Below are 23,976 nucleotides of genomic sequence, written 5' to 3'. Positions count from 1 at the left end.
CAAAGGACATCAATAGCAGCAAGTCCATTTGATGATGGTTGTGCCTTCATATCAGAACCATTTGTGATGCCACGAGTATTAGCCAGCTGTATCTTCATGATCTTGTAGCTTTAAGATTGCTGATTCCATATTGATCATGATGCTCTAATATTCCCCCGCAAGATAGAGAATAGATGTTTACTATTCCTATCTTGGAGAGATGAGAATAAAGAAGATAAGATGAAAGAGATTTAGTGAAGATGTCAGCAAGCTGTCAATTTGTTGAGACATGAGCAGTTTGAATACTGCCTTCTATGATTTTATCTCTGATTAAATGGCAATCCACTTCAATATGTTTTGTCCTTTCGTGAAAGACTGGGTTAGCTGTTATATGTAAAGCAGCTTGGTTGTCACAAAACAATTCAGCAGCTTGTGGATGAGGGATAGAAAGATCAGTAAATAAGTGCCTCAGCCAAGTGAATTCAGTGGTAATGGAGGCCATGGCACGGTATTCTGCCTCAGCAGATGATCTTGACACAGTTGTTTCTTTCTTGGATCTCCAAGAAATGAGAGAATGACCCAAGAAAATACAATAACCAGTAATGGACTTTCGGGTATTAGGGCAGGTATTTGAGTCATAGTAGCCCTTCAGCTGGATTAAAGATGTAGATGATAGTAGTATCCCTTGACCAGGTGCATTTTTAAGGTATCTCAATACCTTATGAGCAGCAGCAAGATGAGAGGTGGAAGGATGGTCCATAAATTGACTGAGAACCTGAGTGGAGTAGCTTATATCTGGTCTGGTTATGGTGAGGTAAAGTAAGCGTCCAATTAGTTGTCTATATGGAGTGAGATCAGCTAGAGGAGTCCCTGTGGACTTGCTTAATTTGTGATTTTGATCCATTGGAATCTTTAAGGGCTTAGAAGCCAATTGTCCAGAATCAGCAAGGATATCTAAAGTGTATTTTCTTTGACAAAGATGAATACCAGTAGGAGATCTAGCAACCTCAATGCCAAGAAAATATCTCAAAGGTCCAAGGTCTTTAATTCTGAATTGGTTGTTCAAAACGATTTTGAGGGCAGAGATTGAATCAAGGAAACTACTAGCAACTACTATGTCATCTACATAGACTAGTAATGCTGTAAATGTGGTATTAGTGATGCAAGTGAAGAGGCTGTAATCAGCCTTGGACTGTGTGAAACCAAATTGAATTAAAGAGGTAGAGAACTTGTCATACCATTGGCGTGAGGCCTGTGTGAGTCCATAAAGGCTTCTGAGCAGCTTGCATACTTGACCAGGTTTACCCTTGCAATAACCAGGTGGCTTTTTCATGTATATTTCCTCTTTCAGCTCCCCATTGAGAAAAACATTGTTAACATCAAATTGTTGTAGATGCCACCCCTTAATTACAGCTAAGGCTAATATAGTTTTGACAGTAACTATCTTCACAACTGGTGAGAAGGTCTCATGGTAGTCCACCCTTTTCTGCTGGGTGAAACCTTTAGCAACTAATCTTGCTTTCTTTCTCTCAACAGTACCATTGGAATAATACTTGGTTTTGTAAACATATTTGCAGTCAATAGGGATTTTTCCAAAGGCAAATCAGTAAGGATCCATGTGTTATTGAGTTCTAAAGCCTCAAGTTCAGTGTCCATTGCTTGGCACCAATTTGGGTCCTTGACAGCTTGTTTGTAAGTGTGTGGGTCATTATGTGATGAGATGATGGTAGAAAACAAAGAGAGTGCAGGTGATAAATGTTCATAAGAAATAGAAGAAGACAAAGGAAATGGTATACCTGGTGTATGAGATGCCTTGACCAATGATTGAGTGGGTGAGATTGAAGTAGCTTGCTGACAGTGAAAATCTCTGAGATATTGAGGGGCTTTCCTTGTTCTAGTAGTTTTCCTAAGGGAAGATTTGGATGCAGGTTCTTTATTTTATGGAAGAGTAGATTGTGAGGCAGGTTCTTCATGTAATTCAAGAGGAAAAATGGAGGAAGGAACTACTGGAGCAGAAGAAATGGGTGGTGGAAATTGATTTTCTGGAGGTATGGGCAGAGTTGGTGTAGTGGAGGGTGGAGGATTTGAAAAATGGGAAGAGGAAAGAGGGTGATGGAATGATGATTGTGGGGGTGATTAAGGATGCGATTGATGATGGAAGGGGAAGATATTTTCATGAAATGTAACATCCCTAGAGATGAAAACTGCTTTGGTGTTGAGATCAAGTAACTTGTAACCTTTTACCCCAAATGGATAACCAAGAAAAACACAGTGCTTTTCCTCAGGGATCAAATTTCTTTCTGTTTTGAGATAGAGTAGAGGCAAAGCATAAACATCCAAAAATTTTCATGTGAGAATATGTGGGGGGAGTTTTAAAAAGAAGCTCAAAAGGTGTTTTATTGGAAAGTAGAGGGGTGTTAATTTGATTGACAATATAAGCTGCAGTGAGGATGCAGTCATTCCAATAGAGGTGAGGAAGGTTGGATTGGCTTTTAAGAGTCTGGCCATATTTAAGAGATGTTGGTGCTTTCTTTCAGCTACCCCATTTTGTTGTGGGGTTTCCACACAAGTTCTGTGGTGAATAATGCTTTTTTTATTGAAAAAATATCTCATTTGGAACTCAAGGCCATTGTCACTTCTAAGAATTTGTACTTGGGTGTGAAACTGAGTTTCTACTAAATTGCAGAAAGATTCAATACATGATCTTATATTAGATTTAGCTTTGAGCAAATAGATCCAAGTGCTCCTAGAAAAATCATCTACAATGGTCAGAAAGTATTTGGTACTATCATAGGCTTCAATTGAATTGGGTCCCCATATATCACAGTGAATAATTTCAAAGATGTTTTTGCTCTTATGAGTGCTGTCTAGAAATGAAAGTCTTTTATGCTTTGCAATTGGACAGACACGACATGGATTTGAATCAGAAATGGTGAAAATGTGGTTCTTAATAGATGGATCTGTGATTACATTTAATTTAGAGATGGGTGTATGACCCATTCTACAATGCCAGAGATCTGAAATGACATCAACACCTTTAAAGATTGCAGAAACATAAATGTTTTTATGTAAAGAAACTGAAAAATGATCAAATAGAGCTGTTGAAGAGACTGATTCTGTAAGTAAATAGTATAGACAATTCTTCATCTCACCCATGCCAATCGTGGTCCATGACAAAAGGTCCTGGATAAAACAAATTTGTGAAAGAAAAATAAAACAGCAAGAAAGTGAACTAGTTAGCTGCTTTGCTGAGATTAAATTGAAATGAAATGATGGCACATATAACACATTGTGTAAAATTAATGTGTTAGTGATATGAGCAGTGCCAATATGAGTAACAGGTGCTGTTTGGCCATTTGGAAGTTTAACAACAAAAGAAACATATGATGTTATTGATGAAAAAAGAGAGGTGTTGTAGATCAAATGATCTGTAGCACCAGTGTCAATGATCCATGGTGAGTGTGTGTTTGATTTATGTGTTTGAATGATGGTATTGAAGCAAAAAGGAATACCATTCATAATGGAGGGATGGGGACAATCTGTCTGGACATTATTGATTGAATGATTTGCAATGGAAACTTCCTTGGACTGCAATAGAGATAAAAGTTGTTGATACTGATCCTTGGTAAAGTTGAATTTGGTATCTAATGGGTCCTCTGGCTCGAGTGAGGTCATGTTGACAGAAGAGAATCCAGATGGCTTGATCTTACCATATAACTTGTGCCCAGGTGGATAGCCATGCAATTTATAGCATTTGTTTGCTATGTGACTAGTTATGTGACAGTGAGTGCATACTGGGGCTTGGGCATTCCCTGCCTTGAAGTAGTTCTCTAGAGAATGACCCTGAATCTTGCAATGAGTACAAAATGGCTTGTCACGCTTGAGTTGTTGAGTTGGTTTGGAAATGTAACACCCCGTATTTTAGTATATTTTTACTGAAGGATTATTTTTATTTATTCAAAAATTTATTCTCTTATTTTAAAATTGGTTGATTTTTAGTGGGTTTATTTTATGATTTTTAAAATTTGCAAAAATTAAATTTGATATGTTTTCTTAATATTTATTATTGTGATGCATTTAAATTGTTCTTTATTTTAAATTATTTGATTGTTGGATTTAATTATTTTATTTTCATTGTATCATTACGTTTAAATTATTTTAAATGAGACACTGTTTTGAAATCATTTTCGTTGGATCATTTTTGTGACCCAAGATATGAGGATTGGATCTCATTTCTTTCCCTTCATTTTTTTTTCTTCCTCTTTTTCTTTCCTCTTTCTTTCTTTTCTTCCTTTGTTTTTCCCTTCCCGCGCGACCTACTCTTCCTCTCTCCCTTGCGTCCGCGTCGTTCGTCCACCAGCCGTCGCCGTGCGCCACCTTCCGGCGACACCGTCCGTCCCACCTCCTTCCCCACACTCCGGCAATCTCCCCCACCCCGAATTCCCTTCCCCACGCTCTCGCTCTCTCTCTCCCTCTCCTCGCTGGCTGTGTCAAACCCATACGGATTGTAGATTTTCTACGCCGCTGTGCACCACCGTGCACCTCACCGCCCCTTCCTCCTCCTCCTCCACCCACTGGAGCCATTCCCCTCCATTCCTAGCTCCTCCCTCGCCGCCATTACCTCCCTCGCACGATGCAAAGCTGCGGTACCCTTTGAGCTCCCGCGCCGCCGCCGCTCCACCTCCGGCCACCATCTATTCACTACTTCATCCTTGACCTCCTAGCAACCCAATAGACCCAACCCCAGCTCCGATCCGTCACCGGTGAAGCACATCCAACCCCATTTCCGATTTGGGTATTTTTGGTCTTCAACCACCCTTTGCGCCGCCACCCACGGCAAACCACCACCACTATTGGTTTCACCGACCTCTCTAAGCCCTACTCTATCAATTTCGGGTCTTGGTTTTTCTCCGTTCAAAAGTGAGTTTTTGAGACTCACGGCCACAGTGCATTTGGCACTGCTCTGTTGCTGTGTTGCTGTCTCTTGCACCTCCGTGATCCTTCGGAAATTATAATATAGCAATGTAAGTATTTTCCTAAAGAACTTTCATGATTTAAATGTATTTTTGCACTAACACATATTATCTGTGAACTGGTTGGTTATGCCGGACTGAGTCTGAGGAGTTCGAGGGTCGGATGGATTGTGGATGGGGTTGTTGTGTGTTTGGTTTGCATTGTTGGTTATTGTTATGGCGTTGTTCATGTACATGACGTATTACACGCATGATCATGTTTGTAAGTGAAACTGAGTTTTCGTGTACATACATTCATGTTCATGTGTTTATTAAAAATTAGACTTTTATGTGAAATGATTCTGAGTGTGTTTGAAACAACTGGATTGACTGGTTTGAGAAAAAGGAAAAGAGACTGTAGGGATGGTGGTAAGCAGGGATGGTGGTAAAGTCCCACCTGCGATTCCTGCCTACAGTGCACGCGGTAGGGATGGTGGTAAGCAAGGATGGTGGTGATGTTCTGCCTGTGATTCCCGCCTACAGTGCACGCGATAGGGATGGTGGTAAGCAGGGATGGTGGTATAGTCCCGCCTGTGATTCCCGCCTACAGTGCTCTAATAAGTATTCATTGTGTGTGATAAATATTCATTGTGTGGAAAGGAACTGTAGGAATGGTGGTAAGCAGGGATGGTGGTAGAGTCCCGCCTGTGATTCCTGCCTAAGGTGTACGCGGTAGGGATGGTGGTAAGCAGAGATGGTGGTTGTGTCCCGCCTGTGATTCCCGCCTACGGTGCACACGGTAGGGATGGTGGTAAACAGGAACGGTGGTAGAGTCCCGCCTGGGATTCCCGCCTACAGTGTCCGATAAATGGTTTGTTTTGTGTGAATCATTTTCTAGAAAAATGACAGACTATGTTTTTAGGCCAAAATGAGATTTTGCCTGTGTTGGAAATAATCATTTTTGGGGAAAAATGGTGTTTTATGGCTAAGTGGATTTTGTCGTATGAATGCATGTTGGTTGCATTAATATATTTTTATCCCGAGAGTTGTTTGGTTTCTACTTACCTGTGGTACCATTTTATGGTATCGCAGATTTTGATGCAGATGAGGATGATGAGCCTTAGCTTGGCTCCGTTGGTGGAGTGATCTGGGATTGCTCCTGTTTATCGAGTTTCGTTTTTATCAATTTATATATTGTCTTTGTAATATATTTGGGATGACTGTATAACTCTTTAAAGGTAATTTGTTTTGAATATTTGTATTTAAACTTCTGGTACTTAGATGACTTATTTATATTATCCGCTGCGATTTTTATTGTGCATTTTTGCATGTCGCACACACTTGAGCACATTTTGTTAGGATGCGTAACCCGTGTTATCATCATCCTGACGTCACGATTCTCTTATTTTTTGTACGTGGGAGTCGGGGCGTCACAAGAAAAGGTTTTATATGGAGCATATGGCTGTTTAATAGCAAGGGCCATAGAATCTGGTGAAGGGATGGCAGAAGTTATGGTATGTTGCATCTCTTGCTGCTGGATCATGGAGAAAATTTTGTTAATGGCAGGCAATGGATCCAGTAGCATGATTTGGTCACGACTGATACTGTAAGAATCATTTAAGCTCATGAGGAATTGTATGACACAATCCTTCTGGTACCTATCAAGTAACACAGAAAGTTTGCCACATTTGCAATCGGGCATTGGGTCATATATAAGAAGTTCATCCCATAGAGTTTTAAGTTTGCCAAAATAGACACTGACTGGATCATTTTCTTGTTGCATACCTGTTAGGGACTTCTTGGGCTGAAAGATTCGATGCCCATTTTGTTGAGTGAATCAATCTTTGAGCTCATCTCATATTTGCTTAGCATCATCCACCAAAACAATACTGGATTTGAGGGTTGGATTGATTGAGTTGTGAAGCCATGACACAACTAAATCATTACATTTTTCCCAAGCTTCATAAAGAGGGTTAGAAGTCTTTTTGGGTTTGGACAAAATGCCATTAATAAAACCCAGCTTGTTTTTTGCACGAAGAGCTCTGCACATAGCTCTTGACCACGTGGTATAGTTATCTGTGGTAAGAAGGTCAGGGACCAAGGAAAAGGAAGGATTATCCCCATTATCAAGTCGATAGGGGTTAGTAATATTGGTAAAATCCAAAAAAAAAATCGTTTGAAGGCATGTTGAAAAAAAAAATCTCACTCTGTGGCTCTTGATACCATGTGAGAATAAGGAAGGTAGAGGAGAATGAGGAAGAAGAGCAGAGAGAGAGCTGATGAAATGATGCTATTGCATTGCGTCTTTCATGTACAAGGTGGTGCTGCTTATATATTAAAAGAAGTAAAAACAATCCTAACAAACTAAAGGACAATCGAATATTCCTAAATCTGTATAGCTATGTAACGGACTCTAAAATTACATAAATGTATAATACAACTCAGCTAAGATAAGAACTTTCTAGTAAATGCATTACAAAGGACATCAATAGCAGCAAGTCCATTTGATGATGGTTGTGCCTTCATATCAGAACCATCTGTGATGCCACGAGTATTAGCCAGCTGTATCTTCATGATCTTGTAGCTTTAAGATTGCTGATTCTATGTTGATCATGATGCTCTAATAATTAATACAAGAAAGATTCTTCTTTATATGGTATCAGTTGTTTTCTTCTCAAAGCGCTGACCATGGCTTCATCTTCTCTTTCTTCTATCCTCATCTTCCTCATGAGGATGCATCAATTCCTTACTATCTTCATCATCGTGACAGTCCAAGCACTTTACTAGTCACTCAAGTTCTCACTAGCGATAATTACTACACTAGGCGTTGTTCCATGATGATAGCTTTAACTGTGAAGAACAAGATTGGCTTTATAGATGGATCTATCTCACAACCTTCTGTAGATGGAGGAAAAAAAGGCCCCCATATATCACAATAAAAAAGTTGAAATAAAATAGAATATTAAATTGTCTAGGTTTGATGGTGCCTTTCTTGATGATCTTACAGTTTATAGAAGACTTGTAGGTCGTTTATTATATCTTACAATAATTAGGCCAGGCATAACATTTGCTATTCATACACTTACTTAGTTTATGGACTCCCCTCGGCAATCTCATCTCCATGCTGCACATCGAGTTTTACAGCACTTGAAGTCATCTCCAAGTCAAGGTCTTTTTTTTTCCTGCTATCTCATCCATTCATTTGAATGCTTTCATAGATTCTGATTTGGCTGGATGTAATGATACTAGACGTCCTATAATTGGTTTTTGCATTTTTATTGGCACCTCTCTTGTCTCCTAGAAGTCCAAGAAGCAAGCCACAGTCTCCCAATATATTCTCAGTTGAGGCAGAGTTCCATGCCATGGCAAGAAGAAAATGTTAATAAAGATTACCATACATTTTAGTTTTTACTCACTAGATATGGATTCCATGCTTCTACATAGCTCGAATCTTTCTCTGTCGTATATTGTCATAGTATTTCTACTTGTGCGTATTGTAATGGTTATGCTTTCTATTTTTCAAATCTTGACCATGGAGGGTACCGTTCCAGGTTTAGCCTATGAAGCTAGATAAAATTATTGATTTAGTTGATCTATTGGATTTGGAAAATCAATTATTTCCCTTAAAACTTTAGATTCTTCTTTTTATAGTTTGTTTAAAATAAATGAATTTTGGACTGACCATTTCTTGTTGCACATTGCAAGAAAAGTTGTTGCGAAATTTAGTAACATATTAAGAAACACTGATTTTTCGTATCTTCTTTTAAACACTATGAACTTGTATGAGCCTGTTTGGAGAGTGAGATGATATAAAAATTTTGTAAATAATAATAAAATAATTTGTAAATAGTCTTGAGATAGTTTGAATTGAGTATTTTTTAGATTTTTAGAAATGAGAGAGAAATAATTAAATAAAAATTATTATAAAATTAAAATATTATAATAATATGGTTTTATAATATTATTTTTTGTTTGGAGATTTCACATCTCTCTCTATCTCTCTCCTAATTTATATCTCTAACGAGCGCCTAGCCTGCCCAGCCTTGTGCCACCGAGAACCACCATCACGCACTCTACCTTCAGTTCACATAAGTTCACTTCATGTAGGCCCTAAGTTGGAGGTTACAGGTGTCACGGGCAACTTGTATAGATGGGTGCAGGCTCGGGTCATACAATAGGCGTTAAGGGCTGGTATGATTGTGTTCTGGGTTTATGCAGTTTTAAATGGGTTATGGACTTGGATTATAGGTGTTATGGGTTGAGTGATGTATAAGGAGTTATGTGAGTTCGGGCCTATGAAGGGTTAGATTATTGTGGGAGTACTTATAGGAAACAGAAGTTGGATTCATGAACACGATGTTTATGGTTTTAACGTTGATATTTTAGAGTTAATGTGATTTTAGGGTAATGATGGTTTTAGACATTTCAAAAAATATATCATTAGTATTTCAGGTCTTAATTGTAAAAATGTGCAAAAGCAGGAATTTTCGTATGATTGAAAATTGACAAAGTTATGTGCCTATTTTTAGGTGACGATACTTGTTTGGCAGAGATGTGAAGAAATTCAAAAAAGTTAAAAAATCTAGATAAGCATGGCTCTTTTGCTAGATTTTGTATAAAAAAAAATGAACGGAGATTAATTTTATGAAAAACATATATATTTTGTTATATAAAGAAACTTGAAATAACCTTAGTTATTTGATCTGCAAAAATTCATGAAATCTGTATAAAAAGATAAATGTATTTTTTGTCATGACTAATGTAGACATGATTTATTTTTGATATTTTGTTCTCAATTGTATAAGAAAAACGAATATGAAATCAGAAAATTTTGCATGACTATGAAAAGATGACTTTGAATTTGTTCAATACTTTGTCATGATATGATGTGATATTTGAAAACCTTTGGCATGAAATTATGTTTATGTTCTACTCTGACCTTACCACGGATGTAAACCTGTTGTCTCTGTTTGGGTTAGTATCAATTTTTCTGTTTCTAGTACACCCACTTTAGAAATAAAATGATTTCTAGGTGGTCTTTTTTGTGTGCACACTTGGGGCTCCGATATGCCAGAATAATAAGATAAGAATTTCATATCTATTTCTGCTTGGATGGTCGTTAGGGTCTACACAAGCCTATCATGGGGTTTAAACATAGAATTCTATTCGTATATGGTAATGTTTCAGTTATGTTATGCTAAATGTTTTGAGTATAAATATTTTTGAACTGTTAATCTAATATTTTTGATAACATGTTTCGTTCTGGATTCTATTATGGGCTCATATTTACACACTGATATATGTTCTCCATTTATTGAGTTGGTGATAACTTATCTCTTATTTCTACAATATTTTAAATGTTTTGAATGTTTCAACTTATGATTAAGAATAGAAAGTAGGGCAAGACTAATTAAGTATAGTAGATCTAGTGCCAAAGGGTACTACAAATTTTTCTTCCAATCATCTAAACTTTCTCTCATGCTAGTATTTATTATAGTTTTAATTAATAATTTTAAAAATAATTTAAATTTTTGTTTAAAATATTCGCTAGAGAGTAATAGTTTAAAACATAAGAAAAAATTAAATAGTAAGTAGTTAAGTTCTTAAATGGAAGTGAGAGAAAAAAGTAATAAAGAAATAATAGAAAAATATTATTTTAATGAAATAGAGAAATGATAGAAAATGAAATATAAGAAATTTTTAAAAGATGAATAAGATTTAGAAAAAAAATTTTAGAACGTATATTTTTTAATCAAATTTTAGAAAAATTTATAAAATTATCTAAAAGTGCCCACTGCAAAAGTTAACGCCATAACAAAATCTTAAACCATAAAAAGTCAAGAGAATTGCCTCGTTGCACCAAAACAAAATCTTTTGCTCTTTCTTCCGAAAGGCCTTGAGTTTATCTCAATAAGGACGTCTTCTTTTACTTCAAACTTGACATTTTTAAAGCTGCACTCCTGGGCTAATGCACCTGGACAGTTCTCCAGAGTTATTCATTACAGTAAAATACTGATAAAGAAAGAACACATTCCATGTATAAACCAAAAAAACTGGCAAAGAAACACAACAAATTTAAGTGGTGGAGTACGATCTGTTGGACTTTTTTGCTAAACTCACATAGCCCTCACTTTCTGTCGTTGCCTGCTAATCTGTTATCTGCTGTGCCAGCCGAGAGAGTGCATTATAGGACGAACCACCCTTAGACAGAGCTTTCTCTGCACTGTACTTCAGCTCCTTCATCCTAGCCCTTATCGCATTCTTCCCTTCTTTGTCCTCAATGATCTGTCTCACCATCTTCTCTATCTCTTCCCTTCCAACCACTTTCTTCGACGGCAACACCTTCGGAAGCACAGCTACCCCGAGCTCCTCTGCCAGCAGCTTGGCGTTCATCCTCTGCTCCGAATAGAGTGGCCACACGATCATCGGCACTCCGTTGGCGACGCTTTCGAGCGTCGAGTTCCAACCACAGTGCGATAAGAACCCACCGACAGATGGGTGGCTCAAGACTTCCACTTGCGGGGCCCAAATGGAGACCAAAAGCCCCTTGTTCTTCGTTCTTGACAGGAATCCGTCCGGCAAGTAGGTTGATGGGTCGTCGTCACTCGACGCAGTCCCGGCCGTGAAAAAAGAGTCATCTGCAAGTGTTATCGTGGGAGGACGCACCACCCAAATACAGCTATGCTGGCTCAGCTCCAACCCCCAAGCCAGCTCAGTCATTTGCTCGTATGAAAGCGTCCCCCCGCTTCCAAACGACACGAAAATCACCGACTCGCTCGGTTGCTTGTCGAGCCAGTCGAACAACTCGCTCCTCGAACCGGACAACGGTCTGGTTAATGGACCGATGGGATAAACCCGGAGTCTTACTGAACCGACCCAAGAGAGTCTCATCTCTAAACGCTGCAAGTGTTAGGGGCTGCAGCTCCTCCCATGTATTCAACAAAATCCCATCACTCGTTGGTATCTCTTTCCCCATCCGCACGTATTCAATATACTGCTGGTGTTCCGGTCCAGCATTGGGTCAACCACGTCTTCAGGCCGGACAGCCCTGCAACCCGGGATTCTTAGAGGCTCTGTTTGGTCAACATACTCTCCTTCCACCTCTCTGTCTAGGAATAGCACATGTACAGTCAAAGCGAGGAACCATGCATTCGAAGCGACGTAAACATATTTGAGCAGACCAAGTTCCTCAGCTATGGGAAGTGACTCAGTTCCAAAGAGGTCGATGATCAGCGCCGTCGGGCGGGGATTCATGGAAGATATCGCGGAACGGAGGGCTGGACGGGCTTCCCGCATCATAACGGCGATCTGTGTAACAACCGTGGCGTTGGCATCAACTAGATGAGAGATCTCAACCGGTGGGAGTTGGACGATATCGAAGAGCTTCGGACTCATGGAAGACTGGATAACATGGGACTCTACCTGCGACATGTTATTGGAGGATCATCACGATGGAGAGGCAAAAAGTGCTGTCTAATGGAACCTGCCATGCTGTTTATAGGAATATTTTGCATTCTGTTATTTCTTTACTTTTGCTGAGTTGTATATAAAAGGGCATTCATGTATTTCTCTATTAGATAGGTAGTTAGAATATTCTTTTGCTGAGTTGTATATATTTCAACTTTCTTTTAAAGCATTTGATCAAGCAAGTGATATACACGAAATATATTTTTCGTTCCTCTTCCAGACTTCTTCTTCAACCTTGCTTCCTTACATGGTACCAGAGCTCCCTCGATCCAAATGACGACCAACACTGAAGAAACTCCAAATTCAACCAACGCGAACAAATCTTCTCAGCGTTACCTAAATTTTTCAGACCCATTCAATCCTTTTCGAATTGAAACTGGTGACAATCCTGCTGCTGCTTTGGTCTCTGACCTTCTCGATGCTGAAAACTATCTCAGCTGGTCGCGTGCCATTAGTCGAGCTCTTCGTGCGAAGAACAAGCTCGGGTTCATCAATGGTGCTCTTCTCAAACCTGTGGATATTTCAGATCCCCTTTTGAAGCCTGGGAGTGTTGCAACGATTTAGTGGTGTCTTGGTTGCAAAACTCTGTAAGTGCTTCTGTTAAGTCTAGCTTAGCTTTGGTTGATGATTCCAGAACCTTGTGGGTTGAACTCAAGGATCGATTTACTCATCAAAACGGTCCCCGTATATTCCAACTTAAACGTTATTTGGCTGGTTTATCACATAACTAGGATTCCGTTAGCTTGTACTTTGGCCGCTTGAAAGCCTTATGGGATGAACTTGCTATCTATGATCCACTTCCCGATTGTGACTGTGGGAAATTGAAAATCCTTCATGATCGTTATGATCGTGATTGTGTCATTCAATTTCTCATGAGACTCTCTGAATCCTACTCTAATACTAGAGATTAGATTATGCTCCTTGAACCATTTCCACCCCTCAACCGTGTTTTCTCCATGGTCCAACAACAAGAAAGACAACACCAAGTAATTTCTACTTCCGCACCCTCTGATCTTATGGCCATGATGGCCAAACCAACTTATTTCACCACCAAACATAATCTCAAATTCTCCAATTCCACCAGTCCTAAAGGAAATAGACCTTATTGCTCACATTGCAAAATTCCCGATCATTTGCTTGAAAACTGTTTTAAAATTGAAAATGCTGAAGCTCCTGTGTGCTCACATTGTCACATGACTGGCCACAATGTTGAGAAGTGCTACAAGCTCCATGGTTACCCTCCTGGTCACAAGCTACATGGAAAACCGAAAAATATTACAGCAGCTGCCACTTATGGAACTCCTTCTCCAGATGTTGATCATGACCCTAACTCTACTGAATCTGTGGCACTCACCAAGGATCAGTACTAGCAGCTTCTTGCTCTTTTACACTCTACTGACACCCGCACACCTATGGCTTCCATTGCTGTTGCCCAACCATCTTCTTCCTCGCCTCCTATTCCTATCAACCCTTCTCGTGTTTCTGGTATGGCTCTTTGCTCATCAACACACACAGACACACCACCTTGGATAATTGACATAGGTGCAACAGATCACATGATCTGTTGTACCTCTCTTTTCACATCCATCACTGCTACTGTTTCTTATCAAGTTCAACTACCAAATGGAGAGGCAGTTCCCGTCACTCACGTTGGTGTTGTGAGACTTTCTGAACTCCTCACCCTTACTCATGTTTTGTGTGTACCTTCATTTCATTTCAATTTACTCTATGCCAAAAGACTTGCACAAAACAATTCCTGTTGTCTCATTTTCCTATCCAACTCTTATTTTTTTCAGGACTTAGCTTCTTGGACAACGATTGGGATAGGTGAAGTAAGAGGTGGATTATATCATCTGCTTAGATCACGGGTTGCACCTTCTGCTCTAGTAGATTTCTTTCCCAAATTCACCAATAAAGATCAATTCCCTTCCGCTTTTGCTACTCATTTGATGTCTGATTTATGGAACTGCCGTCTCGGCCATATATCTCCTTCTAGAATGCTTTTAATTTCTAATCCTATTGTAAAAAGCAATCTGAATTCTCATAATCAAACACCTTGTTCTGTTTGCCCTTTGACAAAACAACATCGTCTACCATTTCCTAATTCTCAGCATTATTCTCTATCTTTATTTGATATTGTTCATTGTGACCTTTGGAGACCACACTCCACCATTGCTCATGATGGGTCTCGGTTTTTCCTTACCATAGTTGAGGACCTTTCACGAACAACATGGGTTTATATGCTTCAAAATAAATCAGATGCTAGACCTTGCATTATCACTTTCTTCTGCAATTTGATTGAAACACAATTCCAAAGGAAAATAAAAACCATTCGAAGTGACAATGGATCCGAATTTCAAATGAAAGATTTCCACCAACTCAAAGGAATTATTCATCAAAGGAGTTGCATAGAAACACCTCAACAAAATGGCATCGTAGAGCGCAAACACCAACACATCATGAATGTGGCTCGTGCTCTTAAGTTCCAATCAAATATTCCTCTCATTTTTTGGTCTGATTGTGTTTTAACAGCAGTATACATTATCAATCAGACACCCACCCCTCTCCTTCATAACCAAACACCCTATGACATCTTGTTTCACACCCCACCTCAATACAAACATTTTAGAGTTTTCGGTTGCCTTGCATATGCCTTTACTTTATCCCATGGAAGAAAGAAATTTGACCCTCGTGGAAGGGAGTGTGTGTTTTTAGGATATCCTTTCGGAGTCAAAGGCTATAAGTTACTTGATTTGAACACTCAATAGATTTTTCTCTCACGAGATGTTCAATTCCATGAAACTGTGTTCCCCTTCCATTCTCGCATTCCAAACAGCATTTCCCCTTCCTCTTCCATTTTTAATTCCATGCAAATAGACACTACACAACACTCCATTCCAGCCACTTCTTCTTCTCCAACCCCTTTTCCAAATCCAACCCCAAATAACCATTCTAACTCACATTTTTCAGATCTTACCATTCCCTCCCCTCCCATTTTTCCAATAACCTCTCATGTTTCTTCATCACCCACTCTTTTCTCTCTTCCTATAGAATCACCTTCACTTCCTCCTTTTCCTGTTTTCCCTCGCAGGTCAACTAGAACTCGAAGTGCACCTCGTTATCTGCAGGATTTCCATTGTCATCAGACTTCTCTTACTGCTCCCACTTCAAACTTGGACAAGCAGCCATTGTCCTCAGGTACTCCTTTTTCTTTACATAAAACATTATCTTATCATTCTTTTTCACATTCATACAAAGCCTTTTCCATCAGTATTTCCACTCACATTGAACCTAAGACCTATAAACAAGCCATCAAAGATCTGGGTCGGTGCAAAGCAATGGACCATGAGCTGGCTGCTTTAGAAGCAAACCACACTTGGGAACTCACAGATTTGCCACTTAGAAAAATTCCCATCGATTGTAAATACGTTTACAAGATAAAATACCATTCAGATGGTAGTGTTGAAAGGTTGAAGGCCCGTCTAGTGGCTAAAGGTTATACTCAACTTGAGGGGGTGGATTATCAAGAAACATTCTCTCCCGTTGCTAAGTTAGTCACTGTGTGATGTCTCTTGGCAGTGGCATCGATTAAAGGATGGCATTTACATCAATTTGATGTAAATAATGCCTTTCTAAATGGGGATTTACATGAGGATATCTATATGAATAAGCCCCCAGTTACACCAAGGGATCACCTCACCAAGTTTGCAAACTTCTCAAAAGTTTATATGGCCTCAAACAAGCGTCGAGGCAATGGTATTCTAAATTCTCATATGTTTTAATAGATTCTGGTTTTTCCCAATCGAAAGCTGATTACAGCCTCTTCACCCGAGACATTAATGGCATTTTTGTTGCTCTTCTTGTGTATGTTGATGACATACTTGTGGCAAGTAATGATCTCAATACAGTGACTGATCTCAAACATTTTTTGCATAGCAAATTTCAGATTAAAGATCTCGGCACACTAAGATACTTTCTTGGCATTGAAATTGCAAGATCCTCCAAAGGAATCCACTTATGCCAACGAAAGTATACATTGGACATCTTGGTAGATTCGGGTACTTTAGGCAGCAACCCCACTAAGATTCCAATTGAACAGAATCTTAAAATCACAAAGTCCTTAAGCACACCCCTGTCAGACCCGAGCATATTCAGACGTTTGATAGGTCGACTACTGTATCTCACAGTATCTCGACCTGACATTTGTTTTAGTGTCCAGACACTAAGTCAATTTATGGCTACTCCTACTGATCTACATCTCTTGGCTGCCCATAAAATTCTTCGATATCTTAAAAGTGCTCCGGGGCAAGGTCTTCTACTGCCTAGTTCTTCATCTCTTCAGCTTGATGCATATTGTGATTCGGACTGGGCTTCTTGCCCTGACACCAGAAGATCCATCATTGGATATTGTATTTTCCTCGGTTCTTCTCTAATTTCTTGGAAGTCCAAGAAACAATCCCTTGTCTCTTGCTCCTCAGCCGAAGCCGAGTACCGTTCAATGGCAGCAACTTGTTCTGAGCTAACATGGTTACGTTTCATTTTGATTACTCTTCAGGTTCCTCATCCCCAGCCATCCTTCCTTCACTGTGATAATCAAGCAGCACTCCATATAGCTGCAAATCCGATTTTTCACGAACGGACCAAACATATCGAGCTCGATTGTCACTTAATTCGTGACAAAATCCTGGAAGGCAGTATCTGCACTCGATATGTTCCTAGTTCTGCTCAAGTTGCTGACATTTTGACAAAGGCTCTACCTTCTCATGTTCTTCATCATCATTTATCCAAGATGGGTGTCATAAACCTTTACGCTCCATCTTGTAGGGGGGTATTGGAGGATCATCACGATGGAGAGGCAAAAAGTGCTGTCTAATGGAACCTGCCATGCCGTTTATAGGAATATTTTGCATTGTGTTATTTCTTTACTTTTGTTGAGTTGTACATAAAAGGGCATTCATGTATTTCTCTATTAGATAGGTAGTTAGAATATTCTTTTGCTGAGTTGTATATAATTCAACTTTCCTGTAAAGCATTTGATCAAGCAAGTGATATACATTAAATATATTTTTCGTTCCTCTTCCAGACTTATTCTTCAACCTTGCTTCCTTACACATGTGGCAACTGATGACGAAGACTGTGACGGTGAAATCATGGCGAGTCACGAGGCGCTTGTCGAGCTCCAGGACGGGGATGAGGTGTCCCATGCCGGGACTAGAGAGCAGTGCTGCATGTGGCTTTGAGATCTCCATGGATGGCGTAGTAGGGGATCGAAGGGAAGAGAGACAAAGAGAGATCTTTGTGATAATATTATGAGTTTTGTTATGTACAAGCAAGTTTGCGTACCAATCTGCGTACTAATATTGTTGCCTTCATATTCTAAATTTAAATTAGCACTGTTTCCAATAAAATCTATTTTTTGACCAATCATATTGAGTGTGTGCGCGTATTAGTGCGTAAAATCGCTTACAATTAGATTTTTCCTAATATTATAACAGGTGATAATTATGGTATGCTTGGATGGAGATGAGATGATAAGTTGTGAGATAGTTTATTAATATTTTATGGAGTTTTGAGAAAGGTGAGGGAAAAAATTGAATAAAAAATATTATAAAATTAAAATATTGATAGAATATAACTTTTTAATATAATTTTTGTTTGGAAATTTAAAAAAATTAAATTATTTTTTATTTTTAAATTGAAAGTTTTTAGAAATTTTAATGATTAATTTGAAAATATTTATGTTTGAGCAATGTTTAGAAAATAGATGAGATAATTTGATATAAGATAAAAATTTTGAAATGAAAACTTTTTCCAAACAAGTCAGTCATCGTGACCAACTAGATGAGCTCAAGGAGAGACATGTTATACCCAACTGCCTTCCCTAAACAGATTTGAATAGTTTAATTTTGAGTGTATTAGTTTAGAAAAGTGCCATATACACTAAGAGATTATATAAAAATAAACTTATAAACTTATGTGATTTTATTCGATTCGTTAGATCTACTTTACAATAATATTAATTTTATAATTTGACGTATTGCATCAAATTATATCAGTTTGTAAGATTATTTTTAAGTAGTCTTTTATGATTAAAATATTTTTTATTAGTTTAAGAGAAATAATATGCAGAAGTAGACAAGTTTGAGTTGGTCTTTTGGTAAGCTTCTTGTCCAAATCTTGTCATATGGGCGTATCTACGCCTACTCCCATATTATATTGGAAATCGTTGTCGGAAGTCTTTTTTCATGAATTGTACATAGGATTATGCTATCATCATCATGGATAATGAAATAACTTGAAATCAAGTGTTTCATGATATATTATGCAATGAAGTAACTTAAAAAAAAAATGCAAAAATAAACGTGCATGTCATACACTAAAAGCAATGATCATAATCGAAACGCAAGTAGGTAGATAGTTTTAATATTGCGGTCCGTAACAGAATAAATAATAATTAGATTTTGTGTATTGTTTGAGATTTCCGGGGATTTTTTTTTAATGTGTAGTACCGACCAATTATATGATAGTCTCTATTTATCTTGAGTTAACTAATTAAGGCAACTTCCAGCCTACAAAAAACCAAAGGAGAACCCACCAATTTATATCCTGAGAGTTTAATGTATATATTGTTAGGATTGTCCCACATCGTTTGTGGAAAGAATTGGTGGTCAGTTTATAAATATGAGAGAAAGCCTTACCTCTTGAGCTTTTCAGGTCGGAAGAGATCCAAGACTACCCAACACTGGTATCAAAGTACAGGTTTACCAGCAGTCTCAAGCCCAACATAGGTTGTCGTTGCTCCGACTCAAGGCCCGAAGTGTGGGGGAGATTGTTAGGGTTGTCTTACATCGATTGTGGAAGAGACTGGTGATTAGTCTCTAAGTGTGAAGAAAAACCCTACCTCATGATGGGGATCATACAACTTTACAAGGAAAGGCTTCCCAGCCATCACGAGAGTCTCTCTCCAAGAATGAGTGCATCTTCTTAAATCTCTCCTCAATCATATTTCCTTCATTATATAGAAAGATATAGGAGGCTATACGATACTATTCATGTGAGGCTGTCAGGGGGTCGGGGGGCTCAGGAGATCATGTGGGTTTAGGGGGATGTCAGGGGAAAGGGACAATAGGAGGCATGGGGCTGTCCGGGGGGCACGGTTAGATACATAAGACAACTTAGCCTTATCATTGTAGGGGCGCACGCGGGAAAAGCAATCAGATAAATTTGCGGGGGGAGGGGGTAGGATGACGCTAGGGGGATCATCTTCTTCTTCTTCAATTTTCCTCCTTCGACATGGGAACAGAGAGTTCCATCAAAGACTTTCTCTCAGTAAATTTATATTCAAGATCACCATTGTATAGAGAGATTATGAGAGACTGTAAGCAAGAATATTATAGCAGATTTCTTCTCCCCAAATGCCGGTGGACATAGGCGTTATACCAAACCACATAAATCCATGTTCATCTCTTTATTTTCTCGACACTTATATTTTCCATTCATCGCCAGAGACGTATGCATTGTCACTGTACAGTCGTATAAGAACACTATGGCTCCAAACAACACAGCTAAAGGCCAAGTTGCCCTAATGGATTGGAAATGACTTTTTCTCCCCTTTTAATTTGTTGTGTGATTTTTATAGCATCAACAATTCATATCAGAACTACTCGGAACTTGTTTTTATGCTCGAATGCGACCTGAACGTTTGAACAGGATTGAGGGACGAAATAATTTCATCCTAGAATGTAATAACCGTTCAAATGGACAAATTTTTTCACAAAAAATATTTATCAAGACAAAAAAGTATCTTTTGGAACTAACAATATATTTTTTGGAATGAAAATTTTCTTCCGAAAAAAGTGTGTTTTGTTGTAGTGCATGTAGAAAAAATAATAAGGAAAAAGCTATGCTACCGCTGGTAATTTTTTTTTTTTTTTTTTAACTTTACTTCGTGATTAAGTAAATATTTTGTAATAATATTGTCAATTTTTTTTTTAAAAAAAATTTAAAGATGTTAAAAAAATCATGTAAAAAAAGGGAAAAAAAAACATAGAATGCATTAGCGGGAGCTCCCAGCGTGGACGCAGACCCACCCAAATAATAATACTACTACGTATAGTTATTTTTGCGCATGAATTTGCACACGACGCTTAGAGCATTAGCATTAGCTTAATCAAAACTATCTTAAAAATTTGATGAAAAGTACATGTTTTCCATAAATTCAAAACCTCTCTATCCATAACCCCACATTGGATTAACCATTGGATTCATCAAAATAATAATATAATATTATTTTTTTAATAATAATTTTTTTAATTTTTTTTTTCATATTTTACAATTAGACTATCAATATATACATTAATAACTTAATTTGATATTAAATTACTAATACTAACCAAAGGGTCATTCATATTGAAAATGCATCAACACCCACCATGCAGTTGTGTTAGTAAAAAATGTACTCAAAGGAAAATGTGAAAGAATTACATTGCACGAATTAAGGAAATGTAAGAAATACATCTACTTCATACATACAAGCTTAAAATTACACTATAGAAAGTAATACCAACCAATATTTTTGAATGAACACGTCATGAATAGACAAATGCCAATCATACTATATGCATATATGATACATCTCTCAAGGAAGAGGGCAGTTCCAACCAAGCTCAACCATAATGTCAAAGCCACCTAGAGAGCCCTACTGTTCTCAACTCCACTAGGAATGAGAGAAAGGGAAGCGGGAGAAAAAGAAAGGAAAGAAAGAAAAGAATATAAGATGAAGAAAGAAAAGGAATTACGAGCGAAAAGAGGAAGAGCAATTAAAAGAAATGATTTTGTAATAAAATAATCATGATAGAATATGAATAGTGAGTATTCAAATATAAAGATGATATAACTCAAAGTTTGAGTTTTTATGTTGACCAAATTCAATGCGAGCATTTTAAACTTATGATTCATCAAATTTTAGAAATTCCTTCATTTTAATGAGACGAATGTGACTGCTCTAACATGACGTCTTCCTCAGGCTACTTCTTTACCTGTATATCATGTGATTTTGAATTTTTGATACTAATTTGTCAATGGGCCTCACCTTCTACATCCATTAAAGAAAATCAGTACCGCTAGCATTAATTTGTGATGTACATCATGCTATTTTAAGCCTAATTTAGTCACACAATTTAATGGAGATGAGATTAGATATTTTATTAAAAATTAAATAAAATATTATTAAAAAATAATTTTTAATATAATTTTTATTTTAATATTTAAAAATGTTAAATTATTTTTAAAAAAATTAAATTATTTATTATATTTTATATAAGAATTTAAATAATAAGATAAAATAAAATGAGATAATTTTGTGTATCAAACCGGGTCAGCTTTGGTTGTCGGCTAGCATTAAAGAAACAGTACCGCTCGTCGTCTTCTTTCTTCTTCGTGATTTTCTTCTTCACCAACACAGTATAGGACATGGATCAGCACGTCTTCCTTATATAATATAAAGATATATATATATATATATATATTTATATGTTAACAAAATCCAATTATTTTTTGTTTAGATTCAACAATTCGTGGGTCGATTTCCTTGGGGCCTTAGGCACGTGTCTGCCATGGAATAGATATATTATGACACGTTTATTAGAAAAAAAACAAAAAAGGCATGCAAATAATTCTCTGAAGTGATGCCGTGGCAGAAAATAATCGCACAATTAATATTGCTTAATATCAAAAGCGTATGATTAGAGATAAATGACAAGATTTCAAATTAGTTTTTGATTCATGATATGATAACATAATATATATTCCCCTTAAGTCAATGCATGCAGTCTTGCATGTATATATAAGCTTCCTCCAACTTTCCCTAAAGATTTTTTTAAAAGATACCCATATCGGTAATTCCCTTAAATCAATACAGACAGATCAAGTAATTTCCAATTTTTAGGAAGCTACTGTGCTATCGTTATATCTCTCTGGCCTTGTCTCTTTAGCCGTGAGTGATCACTAACCTTTTTTTTTTTTTTTAATCAAACAAACTTCATTAAAATAAAAGATAATACATGTTAGAGGGGGTGAGATTCCCTAACAAAATGCCTCAAAACTATAACTACAATACTGAAAATGTGGTGAAAAAAAAAAAAGAAAAAGAAAATACGGGTTATGGGATCAATTTCTTGATCACTATCCAAGCCCTAGTAATGGGGAACCGTCTTAAAAGACGTTTTGAAAATAAGCCACCGCTAAAAGTGATGCAAGCGGATGCACTATAGTTGAAAGTCTTGAGATACTTGTTGGTGAGGTCCTTAGTCTCTCTCACAAGGTTACTGGTTAGGAAAAATAATAATCTGGATAGACTGATAGGAGAATGATAGATCTACAGTAAAGGAACAGTCAACCCATGCCTCTGGAGTGAGTGATCGCTACCTGATTCTGAAGTTCTTTTATCGATTAGCCTAAAGGGTTTGCAATCAGTACTTGCTTTCGTAAACTATAATTGAACACTCATCGGCTTCCAGCCTGTACAAGTGATATCGCCTCACATTTATTAACTCCAAAGATAGATATTTACGTAGAAGTTTATTTTTTCAAAAACTCTGTGTTCAGTACATTTTGCGGACACTTTACGGACGAACTAATCCTAGCATGCTAGCTCAAAAATGAAACGGAACCTATCAATGGAACAACGCGTCTAGATGGAAGAGAAAAAGAAAACGTGGGCAGGGTGAAAATTAATCAAATGAAACGGTGCATTTCTGGAAGAGCACTTTAGAAAAATCTTCCATCGACTAAAAAACATAAGGAATTATTGTGGTGAACAGTGGCAAATGGAATGATGGTCATCGACGGTGGTATTGGTGGTCTTTGTGGAAGGTTTGTTGGGAGAGCATGCTTGTTCCGGTGACCCAACTCCCATCATATCCCTCTCATATGCTTCGAGAGTTGGGTGATGACTGTCCATCCCATAGGTGATGTTAATGTCGTGTTTCGCACACCTTTAGGCCTAGCTCCAACAACTCAGGTTTTCAGCAATTGACCCTGCACAGGGAAGTAAATAATGTGGCAGTGAGGGGTGCGGCCTCACGGCCAGGGAGCCTCCGATGCCAAAGTTAGTAAATGTTATTGGAGTTTAGCAAATAAGTGATGAGTTCTAGGAATCAGAGAAAGTTTCCTCGTACTTGAGATCAGCTATTTATACTGTGAGTCTGAAAGGGCAGATCGTGTTCGTTTCCGTGGAGGTCGTATTCCTTGTACTGTAAATTTTGTTAGAAACTTTAAATGCGGCATGGCTTTGCGACAGCCTCATTAATGTGGCATGGCTTTGCGACAGTCTCATGTGGCATGACTCTGTGATAGCCTTATTAATAGGTGTGCTATTTGGGTGGCGAAGCCATAGATGCGATGTGGTTCTCCAACTTTCTCCCCTCGCTCTGCCTTTCCCCTAGATCGTTCATGCCCCTTTCGTCAGTAGATCGACAACTCTCCGCATATCTCGCCTACCATGCAAGCGGGCACTTGATGGCTGGAGACTATCCGAGGGGCCTCAGGCGGATGAGTCCCATCGCCTGTTGCGCCCTTC

The 23,976-nt window shown here is 38.0% G+C and overlaps 1 protein-coding gene, 1 long non-coding RNA gene and 1 pseudogene across 2 annotated transcripts; 1 reads left to right on the top strand and 2 right to left on the bottom strand.

Moving 5' to 3' along the window:
• The window catches only part of LOC121251074, a 45,263-nt pseudogene extending 27,577 nt beyond the window's left edge, over nt 1-17,686 (bottom strand).
• On the bottom strand, nt 254-1,635 carry LOC121255908 (uncharacterized mitochondrial protein AtMg00810-like). The gene is made up of 3 exons (XM_041156495.1): nt 1,519-1,635; nt 1,271-1,465; nt 254-1,171 (listed from the first exon to the last, which is right to left on the bottom strand). Exons 1-3 carry the CDS (start codon nt 1,633-1,635, stop codon nt 254-256), a joined length of 1,230 nt encoding a protein of 409 aa, XP_041012429.1.
• LOC121251081 lies at nt 1,777-2,090 on the top strand. The gene is made up of 2 exons (XR_005937915.1): nt 1,777-1,907; nt 1,944-2,090. It is a non-coding gene; the product is annotated as an uncharacterized LOC121251081 (long non-coding RNA).
• Nucleotides 17,687-23,976: the final 6,290 nt, after the last annotated feature.

Source organism: Juglans microcarpa x Juglans regia, chromosome 1D (assembly GCF_004785595.1).
Source record: "Juglans microcarpa x Juglans regia isolate MS1-56 chromosome 1D, Jm3101_v1.0, whole genome shotgun sequence".
In the NCBI taxonomy this organism is placed as follows: domain Eukaryota; kingdom Viridiplantae; phylum Streptophyta; class Magnoliopsida; order Fagales; family Juglandaceae; genus Juglans; species Juglans microcarpa x Juglans regia.
Note: the sequence above shows the minus strand (reverse complement) of the source record. Positions and strands in the feature narration are given on the sequence as shown.

Coding starts and splice junctions, on each gene's coding strand:
- LOC121255908 (XM_041156495.1), bottom strand. CDS start 1,635: ATGGACACTGAACTTGAGGCTTTAGAACTCAATAACACATGGATCCTT. Junction 1,466..1,518: donor AACCAAGTATTATTCCAATG/GTACTGTTGAGA, acceptor TTCACCCAGCAG/AAAAGGGTGGACTACCATGA. Junction 1,172..1,270: donor GCAAGGGTAAACCTGGTCAA/GTATGCAAGCTG, acceptor GGTTTCACACAG/TCCAAGGCTGATTACAGCCT.